The 26,861-nt window shown below is 34.0% G+C and overlaps 2 protein-coding genes and 1 long non-coding RNA gene across 4 annotated transcripts in view; 2 read left to right on the top strand and 1 right to left on the bottom strand.

Moving 5' to 3' along the window:
* Positions 1 to 26,861, bottom strand: part of LOC140449368 (tyrosine-protein kinase-like otk) — a 296,812-nt gene that overhangs the window by 101,516 nt on the left and 168,435 nt on the right. The window lies entirely within an intron of this gene.
* LOC140449374 (uncharacterized) lies at positions 5,225 to 6,770 on the top strand. The gene is made up of 2 exons (XR_011951793.1): positions 5,225 to 5,607; positions 6,442 to 6,770. It is a non-coding gene; the product is annotated as an uncharacterized lncRNA (long non-coding RNA).
* On the top strand, positions 13,860 to 20,956 carry LOC140449371 (kunitz-type serine protease inhibitor textilinin-1-like). The gene is made up of 3 exons (XM_072542525.1): positions 13,860 to 13,883; positions 14,029 to 14,195; positions 20,631 to 20,956. The coding sequence occupies exons 2-3, from the start codon at positions 14,060 to 14,062 to the stop codon at positions 20,813 to 20,815; spliced, it is 321 nt and encodes a 106-aa protein (XP_072398626.1). The 5' UTR covers positions 13,860 to 13,883; positions 14,029 to 14,059; the 3' UTR covers positions 20,816 to 20,956.

Here is a 26,861-nt window from a genome sequence, read left to right as displayed (position 1 = left end):
AAAATATTTGTATTTAATTTTTGGTTTTATTTTCTAATGGTGGGCATCATTTTTTTGCCCAACCAAATATAATTCTTTGGAAGGTTTACTCCAAATAGACCCAGTTTTTCACTCCACGCAAAAACGATATTTCTTGCATAAAATGATGCAAGAAAATCAACATATCGAGGGGTTCGAGCGAAAACCCGATAAATGACAAAATTATGAAATCCGGTATTTTTATTTCTTCTGTATTAAAAACACGTCTTCTATCACTGAAAAATTTTTTAAATTGATATTAACATTTTTAAGCACAATAATTGATAAAAACCAAACATGGTACAAACCGTTAACTCGTATTTTTAAATAACACCATCCCGATATATAACTTTACTGATAAAAATACTTTGAAGTAAATATATTTATAATATGAGAATCCGGTAGAATCATTTATCTTCTTTTCCTGTGTAAAGTTACTAATTTTATTAGAAATATTAAGTTAAAAGTTAAAACAGATAATTAATTTTATCGGAAAGAGAAATTCATAATAAATGTCTGAAATATAAAATCAGTTCTAGGAAAAATAAGCTAGAACAACTTAACTGCTTTCTTTTTAAAAGAAATTCACAAGTTAAGATTTTAAAAATATATAAATACATTTATCGGATATGAAGATTACAAAGCTGTTAATTTTAACAAAATATAGGTATTCATGCGAAAATCCAATAAAGAATTTTATACTACGACACTTTATTAAATTTCAGCACATTTTTGTCCTGCAAAAACCCAGTAAATCAATTTTAGGTTACACGAAGTACAACGATTTACCTTTTTGGGTCGGTAGTTCTGATTAGTTCACTCATGTCTGGACTTGATTACGGACGTTGCGTTCTCTAACAAGTATAGTTTGATGTTGAATTGTGATGAACTCTGTAGAAATTACTGGAGTCTAGATTTTAAATCTAGAAAAAATTTTATTTTGCACAATATAACTGTAAAACAAATTATGACTAGACTTGTCCTTAAAACTTCCAAAAGAAAGGAACGAAAATTTAGCAAGAAATGTTTCTTTCCACTAGCTAACAACGAACGGATTCCAGTGTGCCAAAAGTTTTTTACAAAAATGCTGTGTATATCCCCAGATGTTATAATAAATGCTGTAGCTAACAGTGATTCTACTGGTTGCTATTCTAAAGAAGACAATCGCGGAAAAAGGAACCAGTTAACACAACAAAGGCTGAAGATGTTCAATTTGTTAAAAGTCATATTGAATCCTTTTCGGTTATGGAATCTCATTATAACCGAAAGGATACCATTAGAAAATACTTAGATCCCACTCTAAATATCAAAAAAATGTACCAGCTTTACTTAGATAACTGCATCGAAAATAATCGAGACCCTGTTGCTTTACGTAAATATCGATCTATTTTTTGTGAAGAGTATAATCTAAGTTTTTTCACGTCCAAAAAGGACCAGTGTTTTATCTGTGCCAAATATGCTAAGGCTGATCTAGAGCAGAGAAAAAACCTTGAAACAATCTACGAAGAATATAGAAAAAGAAACGAAATTTGTCAGGCCGCTAAAAGAATAGATAAAGACAAGACATTTATGTCTGTAACATTGGATTTACAAGCAATTTTACAAATACCCAAAGGATCTACTAGTCAATTACACTATCGTAGAAAATTGGTAGTATACAATCTTACTATTTGGGAATCACCGCTACCCAATAACGCATATTGCTTGTGCTGGAATGAAATCAATGGCAAAAAGGGTAGTTCTGAAATCGGAACTTGTATGTATTACTATTTAAGTGAATGCTTAAGACCTGAGGTTAAGCATGTAACAATTTTTTCAGATACTTGTAGCGGTCAAAACCGCAATCAATTTATAGCCGTACTACTGTTGTGGATCGTACAAAATATCGAACAATTGGAAATTATAGAACAAAAGTTCTTAGAAGCAGGACATACTTATATGGAAGTGGATTCTATGTACTCGGCAATAGAATCTGCAAGTAAACATGTAAATGTAACTTGCATGAATGACGAAAAATATATTTCAAACAGCAAGAAAACAGAAAATGAAGACAGTAGACAATGTGAAACATAATATAGGCCCATACAAGGTAAAAGAAATAAAATTTAATGAATTTTTAGAATTAAAGTCACTTGCAGCAAATATATTGCAAAACAGAACAGTAGATTCTGACGGTAATACTGTGCAGTGGTTAAAAATCAAGAGACTAAAATATATTGAAGGTTAAAGAAGGAAAAATTTTTTCAACTACGATCTCTCAGAAGAATTAAAGTGTTTAAACATATCAGAAGATATTGGTTTGAATTCAAAAAAAAAACTCCTACTTTACGCTCTAAAAGGCAAAAACAAATTTTATCCCAAAAAGCAACCCTAGACTTACCAACTCCGGGTAATTTACCAAAGTTATACAAAACTACTCTTCCAATAAGCGAAGCAAAAAAAAAGGATTTAATGAAGATGTGCCAAGAAAACATTTTTCCGGAAGAGCTGCATGCTTGGATATCAAGTTTCAAAACAGGGAATAATGTCTTAGATCGAATTCCAGACGTAATGATGGGAGAAGAATCGGAAGAAGATATTACCTTTTAATTTCCTAAAAAGAATGTAGATTATTATCTGTTTTATTTGAATAAAATACAGTTCATTTTTATTTTATAATTAACAAAATTAAAAATAAAAACCAATAAAATCAAATGTTGTACTCATTCAGCGAGGAAAAACCCGATAAAAATCATGTTTTATTTTTTTTTGTAAATACCTTTTAAAAAGTTAAACTAAAAATAAATTATTCTAACTAAACATTAAATTCTCTACTGTTTGGCTTTAACAAATATTTGAAACAACTTCCTATGACGATTTTAAAGCCTCTTCAATGTTACGAAAATCTTTAATTAGTTAGTTATCGGGTTTTCGTTCGAACCCCTCGATATGCAAAATATGCTACTTGCATAAATGCTCTTCTCAAGTTATCACATATTATTATAAAAATTCAAGTTTTCTCTCTTCCTCCCACTAATTATTTCAATGCGGCGCGGCAGCAGCAACCGTGAATGCGTTGATCGAGGCTTAAACAAACCCAAAAGCGTATCGATTACAGTCTACAGGCTAACAACAAAACATAATGCGACTACCGATTAGGATCTGCGAATTTGTAAACGAGAACAAGACGACGATATAAATCTCCGAGCGAGCCAATGTGTTCCGCATTCAGCGTAAGCCCTAAGCCGAAGGTAATTCGGATTTTACCTTGTCCATTATTCTGTTGAAACTGCGGATCTGTGAATTTCTACCGATACTATTTAACTGCCGGTGATGGTGATTTCAATGCAAATCGAGAAAGGTTTTAAAGAGATAAAACCGTTCGAAGAAAAACCACGAACCTAATTTGGTTTTAATAACCAACACAGAGTCAGCATTTCTGTATTTTTAACCATCAACAGGGTGAGTTTTTAGTGTGACATCGGTCGATAATTCCATTGTGGTACAAGATATCCAAAAAACTTATTTAGAAAAAATATAGGCAATGATATTCTCCATACTTGGAAGATATGTGGAATTATAATTCTTTTTCTTATAGTATTGAGTTTTGCATTACTATCTTCTTCTTCTTAGCCTTCTGTCGTCCATGTTTGGACATAGGTCTCTCCCAACTCCTTCCACCGGTCTCTATCCTGAGCAACATATTTCCAATTTGTTCTGGCTATTATTTTAATGTCATCAACCCATCTCATCTGTGGTCTTCCTCTTGGTCGTTTACTTTCGTAAGGTCTCCAATGTTGTATTGTAGTATTCCAACGTTGGTCTTTTTGTCTAGCAGTGTGGCCCGCGAAGCTCCATTTAAGTTTGGCAATTTTTGTTGCTATGTCCTCGACGTTCCTCTTTTTATCTGACAGTCGTATACCTAACATTGCTCTTTCCATTGTTCTTTCTGTTGTGGCTAGTTTATTCATATTTGCCTTGGTTAGGGTCCAGGTTTAACATCCATATGTCATGATAGGAAGGATGCATTGGTTGAACACTTTGCTCCTCAAGTATTGGGGTATTTTGCGGTTCTTAAGTATCCAACTAAGTGTTCCAAATCCTGCCCATGCTACTCTTGCTCTTCTAGTAATTTCCGCACTTTGGTTCTCTTTGTCAAGTCTCAGGATTTGGCCTAGGTAGATATATTCCTGGATTTGTTCTATCTCACTGCCATTTATAGTTATACGTCTGGGGGTCATCTGTGTTTGTCATTATTTTTGTTTTTTTCATATTCATTTTTAGGCCGACGTATTGGGAGCTGGCTGCTAGTTCCCTCATCATAATTTGCAGTTCCTCGAATGTGCTCGCTATAATCACTATGTCGTCAGCGAATTGAGGTGGTTTAACTTATTGCCATTAACGTTAATGCCATAGGTTGACCAATTTGTAGTTATGAAGACGTCTTCTAGGGCTAGGTTGAAAAGTTTTGGCGATATTACGTCTCCTTGTCTCACTCCTCTTTTAATGGGAATGGGATTTGTATTTACGTCTAGCTGTACTATCATAGTTGCATTACTATAGAGAGTATTTAATAAGATATGGAAGTGGTGGAAGGCACAATTAACGCAGCAATTTAAGTATCAAGAAATTTTGAAAAATAGTCTTGTACCAAGTGCTCACGATCTCTACCTGGACTTGAATTTTATATACCAGCAGGACGGTGTTGCATGCCATACAGCTAAAACAACTAAAATATGGTTTTGAGAAAATAACATTAAAGTGCTCTCATGGTCTTCGAACAGTCCAGACCTCAATTTTATTGAGACATTGTGGCATAAGATGAAAGAGAAATTGCGTAATGATTCCCAGAGAACCGTCGCCGATTTGAAGAGTAAATTAGGTGAAGTATGACTTGTGTAAATCCTTGGTACGAACAATGGCAGACAGAATTGGCGCGGTTGTAAAGGCGTGTGACGATGTAACCCCATATTTCTTGAATTGTCCGAACAATTAGTTGTCACGATGTTATGCAACTTTTTCGTGTATTTTGCCGCCAACGCTGCAATTCAAAGTTTATAGAGACCGAACCATTTTAATATTTTGTTATTAATGATAGAGTTTAATGTATTGTTGAACTCGTTCTTTGGTTTAATAAGCAAAGTTGTGAAGATAAACATTTTTAATAAATTTTCGTTTATTCTAACATTTAGTTGTTAGGGCCCGATTATCTATATAAAGCGTTGATTTGTTTTTAGATTCAATTTCTGTTGTAATCTACAGAAAAATGTAGTACAAAGCTAAACATATTAGTTACATTTTCCAAAGGTTATCCAAAAATAGATTATTCACCAAAATATTTGGTTTATTTTATTCACTTTACATTATCCTCAATGCAACGGGTCAAGGTTTCCGTTTTGCTATAAAACTATATCTCTCCTAATATTATATAATTAACAATTCAGATAAACAACTAGCAAAAACTAAGAAGAAAAATGAAAACTGCTGTCCTATTTTTCTGTTTTTGCATCATTGCAAGCAATCAAGTTTTTGGTGATGAAGATCTTCCAGAAATTAAAGTAACTTATGAAGATCCGGCGGCTGCAGCAGCTAGACCTTTCAGGAAAGAAGGTATTTGTTCTTTGTTTATATGAACTTCATTTATCATTCAAACCAGACTTTGAACTTTAAATTTCTTACAACTTTTTAAAGCAACATTTTCTTGAAAATAATATAATATTCTCATGACAATTATCACAGTTAAATCCTTTTTTTCCATTTATGATTTGTTTACAATCTTAATCTAATATTCTGGTTTTGTGTTATTAGCAGCTGTAGCAGTTTGGATAGGTCTTTTTGAATCCTTTGTACCCTCCACAAAACTTCACTAAAAGTTGGTAAAAGCTTTACAACACACCTGCGAAGATAATTTAAAGAAGCTATACATCATAATTCATCATCATGGTCTCATATGTGAGTAATTCACTCATTATTGTGAGTGTAGTATTTATTGTTTTGTGTTTGGGCGTCTTCTGCCTTTGTATTGGCTTCCTTACCATTGGTGCTTGGATGGTCTGGTGTCTAGGGTGGAGTTAAAAAGAGCACAGAAGACAGTCGATATTATTTGTAAATGGTTATTTTCATACATTATTTTATTTTATTAGTTTATCAATTTTTTTAATGAGTGAAAATCGTTGAGGCAACTATGGCAGTTATAATAATTGTGCAATAGGATCAGGAAACCAATATCTCCCTTTTGTGTATAAAGCTCAAACGGAGCTATTTGTACTGACTGAAAAAAAGTAGTGTATCTATCAGAATACCAGTGTTTTCGTTAAAAAGTACGTTGTAGATGTCAGCAATTTAGTGGAATGGTGTGGAACTTTTTTCTTAAAGAGATGAACAAAGTTTTTATGTATTTTCATCAAATACTTTATTGATTTAACCACCTTTTTTATTTTACAGATTGCGGCCTCGGTGTAGAACAACAAATAGGACTATCCAGCTGTCGTGCTGATATCCCCGTATACAGATGGAGCAACACAGAAAACAAATGTGTCAATGATTTCTATAGCGGCTGCCATGCTACCAAAAACAACTTCCAGCATAAGGAAGACTGTGTGAAGATAGCAACTCCAGTTTGTTCCAGTTAATTGTGATATGAATAAAACTTTATTGATACAACAACTCTGGTACTTTACTGTTAATTATAGACTGTATAAAAATAATGATAAAATATGTTTGTTTGGTTATTAGACCTTATACAGTTAAAAAATATATAATTTTTTGAACTGTTTTGTAATTTTCTTTGTAATATGATTCAAAAAGACCGCCTTGATACGTTTGGCCTTTTTTCACATATATTTCGATCTTAGAACATTACTATATTAATTCCGGCTTTTCTTTTTTTTCTTGTCTTTCTTTATAGATTGTTGTGTGATTTCGCCCGATTGGTGATGCTACGTAGGTTATAACAGGTCTGGTTGCTGTGTTTTTGCTTATTTATCTGTATTTTAGGTGGTAAATTTTTAGCTACTTCCAATATGCTCTATTGCAAAATATTTCAGTCATCTCTGCGCTCTTGTCGTATTAAAAATTTCATCTGACCATTAGCAAAAAGCTATATAAATATCAAACAAGGTCCACGAAAGACATATTATGAAAAAGCTTGTAAAGTCCATAGATGACTATAATATCCTGCACGGTTTTTAATCGGGTTTCACAAAGTCGTTGAATTGTGGAAAACTGTAGGATCAGGTGTAAAAAATGTTTCATTTAACCATATCAAACAATATACACATGATTTTACTTTAACCTTTGGTGTATTCGATTCCAAGGAAAACAAGTTATCTTGTACACCAGATTATTCTATTTTTTTTTGTCACTGCTGATATGATTACAACCTTTTTAAGTACATCACAACTGATGAAACCCACAAGGAAAATAAAATTCCCGTGGTTGGCTGTATACTATCAATCCCAAAAGTTTATTTAAAATCCTTTCTAAAAGGTATATAATTTAAAATCCCTTTCGGGTTACATCACAGAACGTTTCGGACTAAAAAGCCCATCATCAGTGTTTTGTATCAATCAATTGCCATCTAGAACCTATTCAGACATCGTCTGAAAGTCAGCAGTGAGTCCTAGTGGTAGGCTTACGTTGCCATGTAGATTATCTGAGAAATATTCAAACGTCACAACATAATTTTAAATAAAATGTAAGACATATTAAATTGTGTACCATCTAAAGGGTTTTTACCCAGGTATTTAATGACTTAACTCGTGGGCACCGAATAACAAAACACTGATGATGGGCTTTTTAGTCCGAAACGTTCTGTGATGTAACCCGAAAGGGATTTTAAATTATATACCTTCTATAAAGGATTTTAAATAAACTTAAATGATGAAAAGTTACTGGAATCAAGAGGAAATTTATGCACTCAGTGGTAAAAATATATCACATCTCTAAGGACGCTTTAATGTTAATAATCTACGTCAGTGGACCAGTGTTATATTTATTTTTGCAAAATTTAGTAAATTTGTTTTACATTTATACAAAACATATGTAATTCAGATTAACATTAAGTAGTTATAGTTTCTTCAAAAAAATGTAGATATCAAAATTCCTACTGCACTTAACTTTATCATCAATGCAACAGGTCAAGGTTTGCGTTTTGCTATAAAACTATATCTCTCCTAATATTATATAATTAACAATTCAGATAAACAACTAGCAAAAACTAAGAAGAAAAATGAAAACTGCTGTCCTATTTTTCTGTTTTTGCATCATTGCAAGCAGCGAAGTCTTTGGCGAAGAAGATCTTCCAGAAATCAAAGTAACTTATGAAGATCCGGTGGCTCTAGCTGCAAGACCTTTCAGGAAAGAAGGTATTGGTTCTTTGTTTATATGAACTTCATTTATCATTCAAACCAGACTTTGGACTTTAGAGTTTCCTAAAACTTTTCAAACAAACAATTTTTTGCACATAATATACTATTCTCACGGTAGTTGCCAGTTAAATATATATTTTTTTGTTTTTCATTATTGTTTTCTCTAATTTTTGATTTGTATAAAAATTGACAGTTACCCATTTATGATTTTTTTACAATCTTAATAGAATTTTTTTGTTTTTGTATCGTTAGTAGGTGCAGCAGTTTCGGACCTTTTTAGTTAGTTTATCGTCCACAGAACTTTACTCCTTAGTAAAAGCTCAATATGAGATATTATTTTATGAATTTTCTTGATGAGTGAAACGTGTTTAGGCAAATATGGACTTGTTTAATTGGGCAAGAAGATCATGAAACCACTTCTTCTTAGGGTGCCATGTTTCTAACAAACGTTGGTGACTAACGTGCATATAATATTTTTATATTGGTCTCGGTCTAGGACTATGTGCTCCAATGAGTGTGCTGTAAAACCTATCACCAATTTCTCAAGCAGAAGAGTTTCTTCCGCTCTATCTATTTTTTCATTTAATTTTACTGTTGAGAATTAGCCGAAGGAAGTTATATCTCGGTTTTCTGATTATATGTCCAAGAAAGTCTACTTTAAGTCTCTTAACGTAATTAAATAGAGTTCGTTGATATCCTGTTATTCGAAGAACTTTTTGTTTGCTAGTTCTGAAGAAACCAAGAAAACTGGTTTCTCCCCGTTCGTATGCAAAGCTCAAAGAAACAACTTGTATCGACGGCAAAAACGTGTAGTATTTGTTTTCCAGGATATCAGTGTTTTGTCAAGGAGTACGTTGTTGGCAGAGATCAGTAATTTAGTGAATTGGTGCAGATGGTTCTTGGGATATCGAATGCATTACAGAGAGTTTTTAGGATCTTTGGCGAAGAATAATTTTTTCAGGCTGCAACTTCTGTTCAGAGACAAAAACCTCATGAATGATTATATGAATGGATGCTACGTAGATTAACAAATACCTCAAAAGCTCTTTCCAAATTCATCATTTCGAGATTTTATGTCTTTTCATCAAATATAGTAACCTTTATTGATTTATCCATTAATTTTTATTTTGCAGATTGTGGTCTCGATGTACAACAACAAAACGGTCTATCCATCTGCCGTGCTAGGATCCCAGTATATAAATGGAGCAACGCAGATAAAAAATGCATTCGGGCCTTCTACGGGGGCTGCCACGCTACCAAAAACAACTTCCTACAGGAAGAAGACTGTGTGAAGATAGCAACTCCAGTTTGTTCCAGTTAATTGTGTTATGAATAAAGCTTTATTGATATGGCAGCTCTGGTACTTTTCATCATTTAAAGTTTTTATATAGTTAAAACAAATATAATTTTTTTAACTGTTTTTGTAGTTTTCTTTGTAATAATAATAATAATAGTTGTAGAGCAAGCACCTAATGAAATCCCTAATGAGTATACTACTGAGCCTTTTATACAAGAAACTCAACCTGCTAATATGCAGCAGAACAACAACGAGTTGCGCGATAGCCTGGTAAGTGAAATGGTACCGTACAAGAGTTTAATGGGACAAACCCACTTAGCAGACCACCGCTACCAAAAATAAACTCTTGTAAGAAACTAGGTTACAAATTGTGAACACTAAAGTCCTACTCAATTACATCGTGGAAGCTCATACATTAGAATATTTGCCTATGCTGATTTACTGTGCAGAAACAGCAATTGCTAATGTTATGGGCATTAAGATCAGAACAAGACGGGATACTAATATCGGAAGGACTGAACACAGAACTGGGCTCTGGGAAAAACAACTGCTGACGAAAATTGAATTGCATAGGGATATTGGACAAATTACGAAACACATCCGAGGAGTAAGAAGTCCAAAAGTAATTAAAAGAGCTGAATAAATAATTCTGAACACTACAAGCCATTCATAACATAATCCAGAAAACAACACAGCTCAACACTGCCTAGACACATTAAAACAAAAATTCTCCGTTTATTCTGGTCGCCTAAGGAGATACAAAGGGAGTAACATAAGTTAGTAATATACTTTTTGAGCAAGCAGAGAAGGCTTCCTATATGAAATTGAATTCTACTGTAGAAAATGAAAATAAATCCTACGCAAGCGAAGAAGAAATTCATGAATTTTTGGGGAAACCAATTTTCGACGCCAACTACTCATAACAACAATGCTGGATGGATTGAAGTACGGAAGAATAATAGTTGTCAACACTACAGTAATATTCCTTATGAACCTTTCACCTTTGAAGAAGTCTCTGGAAATCTCATGGACCAGAAGAGTTCAAAACTTCTGGCTAAAGAAGTTTTAGAGTGTTCACGAGCTTTTAACAGTATTAATTAATAATGTTATTTCTAATCCGCCGAAAATACCACCATTTGTTACTCAGGGAACCACTTATCTGGCACCGAAGGATCAAAATAACACCCAAGATCCAGCCAAGTACTGCCCAATTACTTGCCTTGCAACTTTGTACAAATTGGTTACATCCTGTGTAGCCCAGCATATCTACCAACATTGTTCTCTAAACAATATTATAGAGCCTCAACAGAAAGGATGGGCTAAGGGTTCCATGGGCTGCAAAGTACAACTTATAATCGACACAGTCATTTCTAACCAGTCGTACACCAAAAAAGGAATCTTTTTACTGTTTTCATTGACTACAAGATGGCATTTGATTCAGTACCGCATGAATGGAATGTCGATATATTGAAAATATATAAAGTCGATGATAATCTTTAAACCTTTATAATGACGGAGTGGAAACTTTTTAAAGTATATAATGACGGAGTGGAAGACTAAAATTCACCTTCAAATACCCGGTGAAAATAACATCAACAACTCGTTGAGTCCACTTTGATTATGTTTAGCGATGAACTCACTATCTCAGCTACTAAACTCCACTGATAACAATACTCTTTTTATTCGCTGTTTTGCCTTTGTCCTATTGTTTCCTCTGCTGTCTCGATTAAGCTTGTTGTGATGTTGTTCCAGTCAGTTTCTATATCTTTAGTTTCGATCGTTTGTCGTTTTTTTGCTACATCTTATTTATTTCTTCTTCCTTCGTTGAGCTTGAGATCTAGACCTTAGAAAATATCAGTATTAATATCCTTTACATACATGTCTTGTTAACTATCCCAAATAGTGTCATATTTTACCCTTCGTCTTGATCTACTACATTCTAAGACATGCCGTCCAACCTACTACGATTACTTGAACTCAGAATTAACGAGCTGATGAATACAGAATTAAAGAGCTGTGTAGCTATGACAAAAACCCAATACACGCCTACAATAGAATCCTTAGAAAATATATCACAGAGTATATTCTGCATTTGAAAATCGTTATTTTAACCTAAATGAAGGGATACGTCGTAAGGAGCAATACCACATTAAACATCTGTTCTAAATACGGTCTAAAAACTTTTCGCCTTCTTCTATTTGACTATATCATTATACAGTAAGGTCTCTTTTTATGCGGATTATTTTTATGCGAGTTTAAAGTTTTAAGGTTTGTATTTCACCCAAAAATTTCTATTATTAACTATTATCATCATCATATAACGGGGGTCCTACGGCGATTGCCGCTTCCCGCATTTCAGCCTCCATCTTTTCCTATCTCTCCAATCTCCCTCTTCTAAGCCTCTAGATTGCATTGTTTTTGTAATTTCTCTTCTCCAGGAATTTGGTGGTCTTCCCCTTTTCCTTCTTTCTGGCGGAACATACATTAAGACTTTCTTTGGCCACCGCTCCTCTTCCATTCTCATCACGTGACCATACCATTGTAATTGCCTTCCTTGTATTCTATCTGAAAGAGTATCTCTAATTCCTGTACGGTTTCGTATTTCCTCATTCCTGATTCTTTCCATTCTCGATACTCGACATGACCTTCTAAGATAATCCATTTCCACAACGTCTACTTTATCTCGTTCATTCTTTGTCATCGTCCAACATTCGGCACCATATGTGGTAATTGGTTCTACAATTGCTCTGTATACGCGAAGTTTGGTATGCATCTTTATTTTATTAGACCACAGTAATGAATTCAGTATTCGGATGCATTTTTTCCCTTGGGTTATTCGGTTTTGTACATCTATCTTAACTCTGCCATCTGCTGATATGATGCTTCCTAGATATTTATACTGGTTGCAGCCTTTTATGACTGCGTTTTCAAGCCTCAGATCTGTGGAATTTCCTCCAATTTTTAAATATTCTGTTTTGCTTATGTTTACAGTAAGCCCCCATTTTGCATATTTCTCAAATAATTTTCGATTCATATAATTTATATCTTCCTCATCGGTTGCAACCACCACCTGATCATCTGCAAACAACAATGTATACAGAGTTTCTTGTCCCACTTCGATGCCCATAAATCTACATTTATTTCTCCAATTCCTCAATGCTTCTTGGACGTATATTTTAAAGAGTGTCGGTGACAAACAGCATCCTTGCTTTAGGCCTTTCGTGAGTTTAAATTCATTTAGGTTCTGGTTCCAATTTTTACACAACTAACTGCATTTTCGTACAATTTATATATCGCTCGGATATACGTCGAATCCAATCCGGACCTTTTGAGGACCTCAAACATTTTCTTTAACGGGACACCATCATATGCTTTCTATTAACTATTATAATTAAATATTATATATTCACATCCAGATGTCTGTAAAGTAAGCATTTGCAATTCGGAGATTCCCTTGTTACATGGTGTCCCTATTACATCATTGAGAGTTTCGCATTGAAAACCTGTTATTGTTTTAAAAAAATTTTTCTCTTAGCGATGCTTCGTTTTATAATAAGTTAATTGATATACGGTTGAATGCTCGAATAAATGAACTTGCATTAAACGAGACCTGTATACTATATATCATACACAATCATGATTCCAAATGCGAGATACTGCAGACCAACGCAACGTAGATCCTACAGACGGATTTCTCTTCTAAATACTTTAGCCGAGGTCCACGAAAGAATCATGAGTGTAAGGCTCGTAGATGATATTCCTAGATGACTACAACTATAGTCCACGATTTTTAATTGACTTTTACTAAATCGTTGAATTGTGGAAAATTGGTGGATCAGGCGTAAAATAATTTTCATTTAACGATGATAAACGAAACCCACAAGATTTAAATTTACTCATTGGTGTATTCGATTGGAAGGAGGATAAGTTATCTCCTATATCAGATAATTCTACTGTCTTGTCACACACTGCTGACATGGTTATAATCTTTATATGTACATCACAACTGATAAAACGTTACTGGGATCATGAGGAAATTTTTGCACTCACTGGTAGAAATATATTACCGGTATAAAGATTGCTTTAATGTTAGTAATAAACTTTCTGATGTGTGAAAACGTATAAGTGGATGTATAAGAGTTGAATTAATTTTTCAATAATCTAGTAAAAAATGTTCATTTCGCATATATACAAAGCATAGCTTCAGATTAATATATTATGTAAGTAGTTACATTTTCAAAAACATTGCACATATCAAAATTCTTACTGCACTTTATTTTATCATCGATGAAACAGGTCAAGGTTTGCGTTTTGCTATAAAACTACATCTCCACGGATCTTATATAATAGTTAATATTATTTCAGACAAACAACCAGTAACGAACGAAGAAGAAAAATGAAAACTACTGCTCTATTTCTCTGCTTTTGCATTATCGCAAGCAGCCAAGTGTTTGGACAAAGCGAAAGTCCGGAAGTCAAAGTAACTTTGGAAGATCCAGCGACTTTAGCAGCAAGACCGTTCAGAAAATCTGGTAAGCATTGTCTTTTATTCACTTGAACTTCATTTATCATTGAAATACACAAGTGAGACTTTGGAATTTGAATTTTCGTATATAATATCATAAGAGAGAAAATTTTGCCGGCAATATTTTCGAGTGGTATGAAAGTTTATTGCCTCTCAATTTTCGAGTGATTTTGTCAAAATTTCATAAGCGAAAATTGTCAAAAGACAACAAACTTGAATAAAACCAGAAGAAAATTTTGCCGGTAAATAATTTTCTCTCGAATGATATTCGACAAGACTATTTCACGAGACAATTAATGCACCATATTAACGAAACATAATATTTATGTATTTGTTAACAATATTAAATGTACAATTATTATAAGCTATAGTAGTTTGCCTATTCTTTTCTACCAAAGCATGATTTTGTGTATTATTAACCTGTAACATTTGGGAACTCGAAGGTCTTCTGGTGGTGACTGGAATCCAGCTGCAGATATGGTTTTAGAGAGTCCATTTGGTTGACCCGTTAATTTAATTAACTCTTGTTCAGAAACACCTTGCTTGAATAAGACTGACAGAGCTGAAGATCGATGAGAATGATTTGATATTTTATGTTTTTTTATGTCTATTCCAACGGGACAGTTTTTAAACCAAGATCCATCCTTCCGGTTGGGGGTAACGGTAAGACAGAGTCTGTCTGATAAAATCTTTGGTCCCTTTTTTCCATTAATTTCAAAGTTAATCTAACTGGGCATAAATTTTCCTTTGATGAATTTCTTACCAGCCATTTGCTGTTTGTCAAACTTTTCGAACCGACTTGACTTGCTTTGCTAAAAATGCTGTTGTATTCAATTCGGCCCGTAAATTCTCCCATAACATCAAACTTCTTGAAAAAGTGAATTTTGCAGTTTACGGCCTCATTGCCTCTCCAAGCAAGTTCAAATGAGCAAAGGTGAAAAACTTTGTTTGTGCTCCATCTTTGGTTTCCTCGTCGTAGCTTTGGATGATTTTTAATAATTCTTCGGTGGATAATTCTTTTGAACTGAGTTTTCTTTTTTCTTGAACACTTTGAAGCTGCACCCGCTTGGTATCTCTGGCCAATCTTACACATTTGAAAGATATATCCTCGATATATCTTTCGTGTTAAAGGCATAATCCTCGAGAATTTTGGCCAGTTCCGTTATGGTAGTACATTTTTCAAGCGTAAAATTTCTCACCCGTAGGAACTACGAAAATTGGGTCCAAATAGACCTTCTGGACCTCTGCGTGTTCAATGGGACATTTTCCGAAACCAATTTGTTGATTTCTTTACGGGACTGATATCCAGATCTTTATTGTTCGTCTGGATTCATTATATCTGTCCAAAATTGATTACGCCTCAATGACGTTTGTCAAACTGACAATAGAATTACCAGACACCTTCGTGACGGATCTGTCATAATTTTGTTGATGAGAAATCACGAGCAGGAAGGAGTTTTGTCAGTAGGAAATGTGACGTTGCTATGACGTTTTATCAGTTAAAAATAGTCTAGTGAAATAGTCGTAGAAATTTTCAAACTCGTTTCAACTGTAATAATTATCATCTTTCAAGTACCTAATTCTATGACAGAATTTTTTCTTTTTTTTTTTCCTTTTGGTTTTATTTAATTTCTGCCTTGTAAGTCTTTTTAGGAGCAGTAGCTTTTCTAGCTTTTGGTGAACTTGCAGCAGCCTTGGCGATCTTTGGCTTAAGTGCCTTTGGTTTGTTCTTAGGATTAGCTTTATTTAATTTCTTCGATTTTGTTCATGTTTTTTACTTTAGCCTCTGCGGAAGTCCGAACTGTCGATAAGGACTTTCGACAATTTCTGATTTTTTTTACATCCTTAGTCAAATTTTTCTTTTTGTGTTATGGTAGCTGTAGTATTTAGCTTGATCGTTTTGAATCTTTTTATATAGTGTAACGCTCACAGAAATTCATCAAAAAAATATCGATAAAATATCCAATATGATCTAACTTGATCAACAATTAATAGTGTTTGATACAGGTGATAGAAGTCACCGCTTTTGAGTATTTTCAGAGGAAACGATAAGGAACTTTTTACACCATTGACTCTATGTAGGACATCTTTGTTTTTTGCGAGTTACAAAAAACAAAATAAACCATCGATTTGACATAAAAATCTTATACAGATTTTTAAAAGTTCTAAACGGTTTATGAGGCTGATGACAAATCCTTGAAGACGTACAGTTGATTTTGCTTTGTTTTTTTTTAAACCATCATATATAGTGAAAAAAATAGTTTTTGCTTATAGATCGGGGTGGATCTGTTGAGGTGTATGTAAGAGTATGTAAATAATTAGATGATAACTTCAGTAATAATGATTGACTTATCCTCCCTCTCAAATAGATCGGGAACATTAATAAAAAAAATATATATTTAAAAATTACTAAAAAATTCAATTTTTTTTTTAGTTTCATTGCTTATAAATTTAAAATAATTCATTTTGGGGCAAAGTTGCACTGAGCTAAAAAAGCAATAATTAAATTTTCTATAAGATACAACTGGCTAAAAATGTTTTAATTTATTGGTGTAAAATATCAATAAATACAAAAAAAAAGGGTAAAACAAGCCTTTTCTGATTCAATGTTTTTCAACCACTTAGGACTTTCATAATTCGTCCAGAAAAACTTTATAAAGTAAAACCGTCCACCAAATTTAATTAAAATCTTTTTACCAGATTTCGCATCATAATTTTGGAATTTAAATAAAAAAAAATGAATTTATTTAAAATATTTCACAACAAAAACTAGACCAATTTTTTTACTTATAAAACGTACGTAATTTATCTAACGTATAGCTGGTTCCTAAAAAAACTGATACGCCAAATCTTAAAATTTGTCAGATAACTTATTCTGTTCAAACTCAAAAAATGGCTCCACATGCTAGCAAAGAACTAAAAGCAAGAATTGTAACGAAATTAGAAGATAGTTGGTCACTATCTACCGTAGCGAATCATTTAACGTAACTAGAATAAGAGTTTTTAGTGAAGATGAAGAGAACAAGAAACTCTCGAAAGAAAGCAGGGTTCTGGAAGACCTAAAATATCTACCGCTCATGAAGGTCGTAGGCTTTTGGATAGATTAGAAGAGAATACTTTTGAAGATGCAAAAACTGCAAAAAATATGTCACAGTTTCCGGGAAGAACGACAACAACTTGGCGCAGAATTAAATCATCGCGTCATGCAGCAAAAAAACAAGCTCTTACATCACAACAGAAGCAATCAAGACTTATATGTGCTTTAAACCATCAGCTACAAAATCAATATTTTTGGGACAGGGTAAGATGAGAACGAAGTAACTAGAAGGATAGGAAATGAGGCGGAAATAATATTAACTATCAAAAAACGAAAACTTGAGTACTAAGGACATGTGATGAGAGGGCAAAAATACGCATTACTACAACTTATTATGCAAGGCAAAATCCGAGGAAAGCGAAATGTAGGAAGACGAAGAATATCCTGGCTTAAGCACTTAAGGGAATGGTTTGAATGCAGTAGTGCAGAACTTTTTAGACAAGGACAAGGACAAGGTAATATTTATAGATGAGAAAATTTTTTAATCTTCTAAAAAGTGCAAAATTGGGATATATAGACCAGATAATAATAGATTTAATCCTCTATATGATGATAGACATCGAGCAACTGGTCATTTTAGCGCCAAAGTATGGGGATGGATTTCATCTAGAGGAATGGGAATGGTATGGCGTATTGATGGCAGGTTTGTTGGGCAGAGTTATCTGAATATTCTATAAAACATCATGTTTCCAAGTGTAAAACAGTTGTATCCAGAAAATAATTGTATCCTCCAACAATATAATTGTCCTGATCACACTGCAAATATAATAAACCAGTGGCTCCAGAATAACAACATCGAAACCTTGCCATGGTCCCGCTATAGTCTAGATTTAAACCCAATCGAAAATGTGTGGAGGGTTATTATAAAACAGTTGTATCGGCGTAATTTTATACCTCAAAATGCTGAAGAGCTGTAGCACGGGATACAACAGGTTTGGGAAGAGCTCTCTGAAGAAGACAATTTCAAAGTTCCTTTCACGCAGATGGACCGAAGATTACAAGCTATTCTTCTGATGTAATACTGTAATATCTATTAATATCTACTGTAATATCTTCATCAATGCTGATGAAGATATTACAAGATATTAATTTTCTAATCTCCTAAATGGAGAAGAAATACCTGCGGAATGGACATAAGCATACATCACATCCATACATAAGAAAGGAAACAGGAAAAAATGTGAAAACTATAGAGGAATTAGTATAATATCGTCGGTAGGTAGACTTTACGGGAAAATTATTAAGGAAAAACTAGAAACTGAAATAATAGGAAAAATTGGAGAAGACCAAGCAGGGTTCACAGTAGGAAAATCATGCCTAGATCATACGTACACATTAGAACAACTGATAGAGAAGAAAATGGCAAAAGGTAGACCGGTCCATCTGGCCTTTGTTGATCTAAAGAAAGCATATGACTCAATACCTAGAGTCAAATTATGGGAAGCAATGAATGATCTCGGAATCCGACAAACACTAATAAAAGCAGTTAAAGCACTATACAAAGAAAACAAAGTAGCTATTAAATGTGGAAATAAAGCCTACAATCCATTTAAGACGACAAAAGGACTTCTACAAGGCTGTGCTACGTCCCCTACTCTGTTTAAAATATTCTTGGAAAAGACACTCAAACCATGGAGGAGAAAGTGCGAAGGAATGGGCATACCAGTAAGAGACGAATACCTATACACCTTAAGTTTTGCCGACGATCAAGTAGTCATCGCACAAGATGAAGAAGATCTCAGCTTTATGCTCAGAAAACTAGAAGAAGAATATAAAAACAACGGAATGGAAATAAACTTAGAGAAAACCGAATACCTAACAACAGAAAACAAGGATATGAGAAACCTAGAGATAGACGAGGGAAGACAAATAAATGGAACAGATAAATTCAAGTATTTAGGAACCATAACATCGAACCAGGGAACAACAGAAGAAGATATAAACAACAGACTGAGACAAACAAGAAACTGTATAAGACAACTAAACTCAGTGTTGTGGGATAAGAACATTACGATAAAGACAAAAAAGAGAATATATAATACCCTGATAAGAAGTATCCTGACATATGGGTCCGAAAACTGGACAATAAACAAGAGAAATAGAGGTAGAATAAGAGCAGTAGAAATGGAGTTCCTGAGGAGAAGCTGTAGACTTACAAAAAGAGACAGAATTGAAAACGCAGAGATTAAGCGGAGAATGGGAGTGCAATCAGACATAATCGACTATATAGAGGAGAAGAGACTATCCTGGTACGGCCACGTCAGAAGAGCGGACAGAGGACGCTGGATAAACAAAATCACAGAATGGAGCCCGATTGGAAGAAGAAAGAGAGGAAGACCCCGAAGGTCATTCAGAGATGAAATCGACGAGGCTATGGAGAAAAGAACCCTGCGAGATGGAGACTGGAATGACAGGGAAAATTGGAGAAAACGGTTGAGTGAAGGAAGACAGTGAAAACTGTGGAAATCCTTAGTAGTAGTAGTAATTTTATTTTTACATACCTAAATTTAGTATAGTTTTGGTCTTGCAGATCCTCGCTTTCTTTTGAGAGTTTCTTGTTCCCTCCATTTTTTATTAATAGAAAAACTGTGGTTCTGCTTATGTTACAATGTTTTGCTGCATCTGATAGTGCCCATATATCTTTTAATTTGGTTACAATTCTTGTTTTAATATCTTGTTGAGTTAAGTCGTTTGTTTTATGTCTTAATTATAATAAAAATAATAACAACAACCCTATTTTATGTAAAAACAATCATTTATATACTCTTTATAAAATGCAGGAATTCAAAATATCAAAATTTAGACCTTAATAATTCTTACAATTGATGAATTAACATATGTAATCAATTGCTTGTTGTTTGTTTGTTTATTTTTTTAATTGTCTGTCATAATAAAAATATAATATATTGTCAGACCAATCAAATACACTGCTCAAAATGTTCAAATCTTACTAAGAGTCGTATCAGTTTTTTTAGGAACCAGCTGTACGTTATGAAATTAAAATGGGATTAGTTGGACGGCCTCAGAACTGTTTTATAATTATTATAAACAATTCTTTGACTTTAAATGTAGTTTAGAGAAACGTACATGTGTAATCGAAAATAAGCAGTTTTAATTGTTTTAGTAAAAGTTTAAATTCACCCTATTTTAGGCATATTTCAAGTGCCTCACATTTGTTGCCAAAAATCAAAACCGAAACTTCATGCCATAGGTCTTGAAGATTGGGATTTAACAATGATTTTTAAATACTAAATTCCTCGTCTAAAAATAAAGTTATAATTTTGGTTTTTTATGGGTTTTTATCAAATGTATTGCGGTGTTAAACATTTAACCATTTTTTTGCAGATTGTGCTCTCGGTGTAGAACAAGATGCTGAAACCCTCTGCCGTGCCTTGATCCCAGTATACAGATGGAGCAACGACGCCAAAAAATGTGTAGATGACTTCTACGGCGGTTGTCACGCTACCAAAAACAACTTCAGACATAAAGCAGACTGTGAGAAGATAGCAACTCCAATTTGTTCCAGTTAATAATTATGATATGAACCAGATTTTGTCAAGACAGCAACTCTGGTACCTTACAGTTAAGTGCAGATTGGATAAAAATTATCATAAAATTTGTTATGTTTAGTTATTAGATTTTATATACTTAATAAATACGTTTTTATCGTTGTTTCTGATGTTTTCCTCCAACAGATAATTTAAAAAGATCAATCAGCATAATTCTTTTTACCTTTTTTCACTATATTTCATCAGTAATAATTTAGATTAAGACCAATTACTAGAAAGTTTTAGATAGTTTCCTCTGTACTTGGAGATATATTCAGTGACAAAGACATATTCTTGGCTGATATGCAGATACCTTTGGTAGTCCAGGGTTTGTGATGTTTTGACTTAATTGTAATTAAAGGAAATGCCTTATTGAAAAACAGACAAGCCTCGGACAAAGACGTTGGGTTTTCGAGGATTGTTTTTTAAGAGTTTTAAACTTGGTAGATACTGCTTCATGGTCAGAGACTCCTGCATTAATAATTGTAGAACGTACATCAAGGGGTGAGAAATCTGAGACAATATAATCAATTATGGTAGATGTTGTTTTAGTAATTCTTCTAGGAGAATCAACGTGCATTGTGAAACCATACGATTCGAATATATTGACCAAGGATAATTGGGTAGCACAAGCAACAGCGTAATTGATATTCAAGTCACCTCATAGAATCTTTCTGCTTTTATTTGGCAGGTCGTCTAACAAATTTAACAGGTTCTGAAAAAATAGTTCCGTGGAAGAATCAGGTGATTTATAAATGCAAAGAATGTATAGATTAAGATTCTTGTTATAAACCAATGAAAACTCAAAAAGGGATTCATTCAACAAAAAGTCATATTTGGTTATAGGAAAGAAATCATTATTTATAGAAAGAATTAGGATGCCACCATGAACTGAACTTGGACGATCATAATTGTGGTATATTTTTCTACAAAAAAAGCTCGTTGACTTCAAGCCAGTGCTCGGTAACCGCAACTATCGGGGGAAATCCTAATTCCTCTAGAGACAAAAATATCGTATAATTTAAAAATTTCGTTTTGGAGACGGAACGGAATAGTAGTTTCGGTGACTTTCCCTTGATTTTTGTAGGTGAATAATTCTTTCTGAATTTAGAAAGGACTTAAAATCAGCAAGATTAGCTTCCACCTTAGTTGGACCAATTCCATAAGCTCCATTCCATGTGTCTTTTAGTTATTTAGATAATAAATAATGTATGTTAAAAAATTATTCTTGCTTTATTTTCCATATAAGTAATGTTATCTTGTCCTTATGATCACTAAGTTGTTAAATTCTGACTTAAAACCTTAAGGCTTATACATTTGTATTATATTCGGAGTTTGTTGAGGTAGTCATATTATTTTTGTAAATTCTTAAACAAAACTGAGACAAGATATCGACATTTACAATTTTTCTGTTTTGAACAACCCTGTATATATATAAAGATCACGCATTTTCATATTTAGTATTCATTTATTTTCCCAACCTAAAAAGGACTCAAAATCGTTTGGAGATGTACCCAAAACATATCGCGTGAGTTACAGTACAATGACCGCTACCATCCAGTAAGTTCCACCACGTGGATTCCAACACGGGGCTACCGCTTGAACATTCTGGACTAAATTGCGACGTATTGAACAGCAAGATCGGCAATTAATAAATTATAAAAACACAATGTTAAAATCAATATTTTCAGTCTGATTTAAATTATTATTGTTGTTACTAAAATCTTTGTAAGTCGAAATAAAAGTTTTAATTGTGAAGTTCAGTTTTTAAAAAAGTGTTTTTCCCAAGAACATTCATAATTGGCGCAGAGTCAGTACGGAGGTGGAAGAGTCTTTATAGATCCTCGTCACTTTTAAGTGTTTGTCCACTGTTCCAAGAACCAGCCCCAGGGAAACCGTCTGCAGAGTTCACCCGAGGGAATTAGAGAATTAGAAGTTAGAAGAAGCCTTCAGGAGCAAAGGAATGCACATCGGCATCGTCTTTATCCTGTAAGCGATTTTATTATTACTTAGAATTAAGAAGATTAGATTTTGAAAGAATTCTTAATAAATCAGACTCCTCTGAGTCCTTAGATTGAATCAGAGCTAAATTAGAAGATAAATAAAACAAAGATTTGAATAGATTAACACAAAGATTAAAGTAATTTAAAAATATCTCCTCTAAGTCCTTAGATTGACTTTAGAGTCAGATTTAGACAAAATTGAATAGCTTAATAAATACTATATATTAATAAACATAGAGATTAATAGATAGAAAATAAGTAGATTAAGATTGATATATTTATATATTGATTATTGAAAATTACTATACCTATTTGACTATTGACTATATATTATATTGAAAATTTTTAAAATATGGCAGTTCCACAATTTGACTTTAAAAATTTATGCATTCTTCCAAATTTTGACGGAAATCCAAATGAATTACATGAATTTATTAATTGCTGATCTTGCTGTTCAATACGTCGCAATTTAGTCCAGAATGTTCAAGCGGTAGCCCCGTGTTGGAATCCACGTGGTGGAACTTACTGGATGGTAGCGGTCATTGTACTGTAACTCGTGCGACAGTTACCAAAATCATTACATTTTTGAAAGATAGAAAGATTAGAAAGATTATTACAATAAAAACATTATTCATCAAAACATTTTGGTTAATTTTATGCATTTCGCGTTATCAACAATGCAAGAGGTCACGGCCTGCATTTTGATATAAAACTATTTCGCTTCTAATATTATACAACAGTAACAGCCTCCCAGGCAACAAACTAGTAACAAACGTAGAAGAAAATGAAAACTACTGTCCTATTTTTCTGCTTTTGCATTGTTGCGAGCAGCCAAGTGTATGGTCGTCTTCCGGAAATCAAAGTAACTTATGAAGATGCAGCGGCTCTAGCAGCAAGACCTTTTCGAAAAGAGGGTAAGTACTCTTCGGTGTTTCTATGAACGTCATTTGTCATTGACCCATCACAAATGACATTTGGGGCCTTAGATTTCTCTAGAAATCTTCACAGTTACTTTGTTGTATCATTTTCGCCGTAAAACAATTATTTTTTGTTCTTACTTGGTTTTTGGTATTTGTTTTATCTGTTTTTGTTACTATTATCAATTTTAGAATTTGTTAAAAACTTGTTTTTGCTTCATTTTGTTTATTCTGTAGATAAACCAGTGATTTTTGGCAAAGGTTTAGTTTGCAGAAAACAATATATCTTGGACAATGCACACCCTCAAAAATACTCTTTTTCCCAATGAGAAATTTGTAAAATTTGAGGCATAAATTATTGGAATGTTATTCTTATTCACAATGTTTGTAACGTGCTATTGTTAGAAAAATATTAAGACAAAGTATTTTACAACTAAAAAGATTTAAATAGGTCATGATTGGGGTTCTTTCCCTTTTAAACAAACATAGGCTATCATTTTTCTAAAGAATATTCTCAAATTCAAGTTGATTTCATGTGGTCAAATGAATTATCCTCCAATAAAGTCGTCCCAGGAAAGCACCTCAAAAACATTATGAATGAAGCAGATAAATTTTAAATTATTAGCAGAATTTTTGTAATACCAATTATGAAACAAAAATAATAAGTTTTTTAAAGTGATAATACGTGTTGAAATTTAACTATTTTTACAGATTGTAGCCTCGGCGTAGAACAAAGCGACGGGGACTCATGTGATGCTTTGATCTCAGGATTCAGATGGAGCGACGCTGACAAAAAATGTGTCCACGGTTACTACGGAGGCTGTCATGCGACCAAAAACAACTTCTACACTGAACAAGATTGTGTAAAAACGGCTACTCCAGTTTGTTCTAATTGATTGTATATCGATACGCATTATACAAAGAGAGCTATTGGATTTTATAAATACAATAAAAATTGTTTTGAAATGTTTCCTCTTTTCTTGCTTGATACCTGATATTCTCAGAGGTTCCAGCCACAGCTGCCCTCTCGCGCCGCGTTCACATATACACAATTTACAACTAATAAATATATATAATTCAAATTCACATATTTACTAATTTATTTTTTAGACTAATAAATTCTGAAAAGAACCGTTTCTACATTGCCTTTCACCTCTGATTGTCCAGGCGCTACTCCGAAGACCAGAAGATCAGCTCACCACCACCAGTGAACCACGAACACGCCAGTGCCACCACCCACAAAAAAACAAACCAGGTCCTGAAGAGGCAAGAGCCTAAAGCAGGACACCAAAACCACCCAAAAAAACAGACGACATCAAACATAAAGACAACCAGGACAATGAGTCTTTTCTTGCTTTGAGCGACGGTTTACTGCAAAATTCATAAAATGTATAAGCAATTTTGAAAAATAGAGCGATAGAGAAAGTAAATATTTGATCCAAAATTAATTTGAAAAAAATATGAGTTGTACTGAGTTTTAATTGTCGCAGCAATCAAGGACTCTTTTAATTGGGAAACCTAATTGATAATATCAAACAGACAAGGAAATTTATTATATTTTTCGATAACAAAATGAACTAACTATTATATCTTATTTATTATTAAACATTTTGAAGAATGTTTCGAGGCAATCAAAAATTCACTTTTAATTAAAATATACTTATAACTTAAATTAGCTAAAGATAGAGTGAAATGAGCTCACCTTATTTCTTATAAAATGATATTTATGTAATTTACAATATATGGGGCAATACATTTATTAAAACTGATGTAGGCAAACACTTACATTTAAATGCACTAGTGGGAATCAAATAAATAAAATATGACCATATTAATCTCTAAATTGCAAAGACACAGTTCGCCGCTTTAGCATGGCAAAAGATTTTGGGGCAAAATAAATGGAACCGCTGATTATTGTATATGTCCACTTAATATGAAAAATAAAAAATTATCCAAACATGTGGTGGTACCCTTTTCAGAAATTATAAATATTTTATATTATTACTACTAATTGTTTGCCTTTATCTGTTACTAAGGATGTTCTTTATGAGGGGGCGTGGTCCAAATGTTCGAAACATACCTCGGTCCTAGAAGATGGGCAGAACCACCTTCTAGCCTTGGTTATGCAGGATTCCTCCAGCGTGGCCACGATGATATCCAAGACCGCGCGCAGTGGTTGTTCGGACACCATCGCCGTTAATGCCAGAGACCTACCTGCTAAAAAAACACCCTCCTCAGCGGTGAATTACCGAATTACAGATTGGGACGCAACATCGGGACGGCATTCGTCCGATCTCTCATTCACGCACAATTCTCTTTCTCACTACGACTGAATCCTTCTCTCCCTATGTTCCTCCCTGTTCATGTTCAATCTGGCCCCTTCTCATTCTGCCTTATCTTCTTGCTTGCTGCTGGGCACCGTGCCTCCTTCGGGTCGCCTTTATTCTTGTTCCTTTCTCTCCAACGTTCTCCTCACATATCTTCACCGATCTGACGACATAAGCATCTCTCTCCTCCACCAGTTCCGTGAGTAATTGCACCCTACTTCCCAGCTCTCTCTCAAGCAGGTTCCTCTCGTCTATCCATCTATCCATATCAATAGAGTGTGTGAGACAGTGTCCGATATTTCACAGTCCAGGCATTTGTCATTTTCTGCCTTTCCAAATCTGTAAAGGGATGCCCTAAAGCAACCATGTCCTGTGAGCATCTGCGTTAGCCCGTGCCCGCAGTCTATCCATCTTCTTAGATTAGGGATCAACGACTTAGTCCACTGCGCCACCCTTCTCACCTCGTCCCATTCCTCTTGCCACACCATTATGGACCTCTTCCTTTCTTCTTTTTTTTAATCGTTCTGTTGCTATGTCTTCATTTCTTTTCACGTATATGCTTCCTCTTTTCTTCACCAGCACGTGCATCGGAATACACCCGGTGATAACTCCCAATGCCACGGCAGAGGCTGTTCTGTATGCACATGCCACCCTCAATAGACTCTTCTTATCTGCTCGGGTGAGCTGCTTTCGGTACGCCTTTGTTAAAACTGCAGTACTCCAGACAGGCGCAGCGTAGAGGACGATCGATTCCACAACAGAATGGAGGGCCTCCCTCCTC

This window comes from Diabrotica undecimpunctata, chromosome 9 (genome assembly GCF_040954645.1).
Source record: "Diabrotica undecimpunctata isolate CICGRU chromosome 9, icDiaUnde3, whole genome shotgun sequence".
NCBI classification, from domain to species: Eukaryota; Metazoa; Arthropoda; class Insecta; order Coleoptera; family Chrysomelidae; genus Diabrotica; species Diabrotica undecimpunctata.
This window is presented reverse-complemented; position numbering and strand designations above follow the sequence as displayed.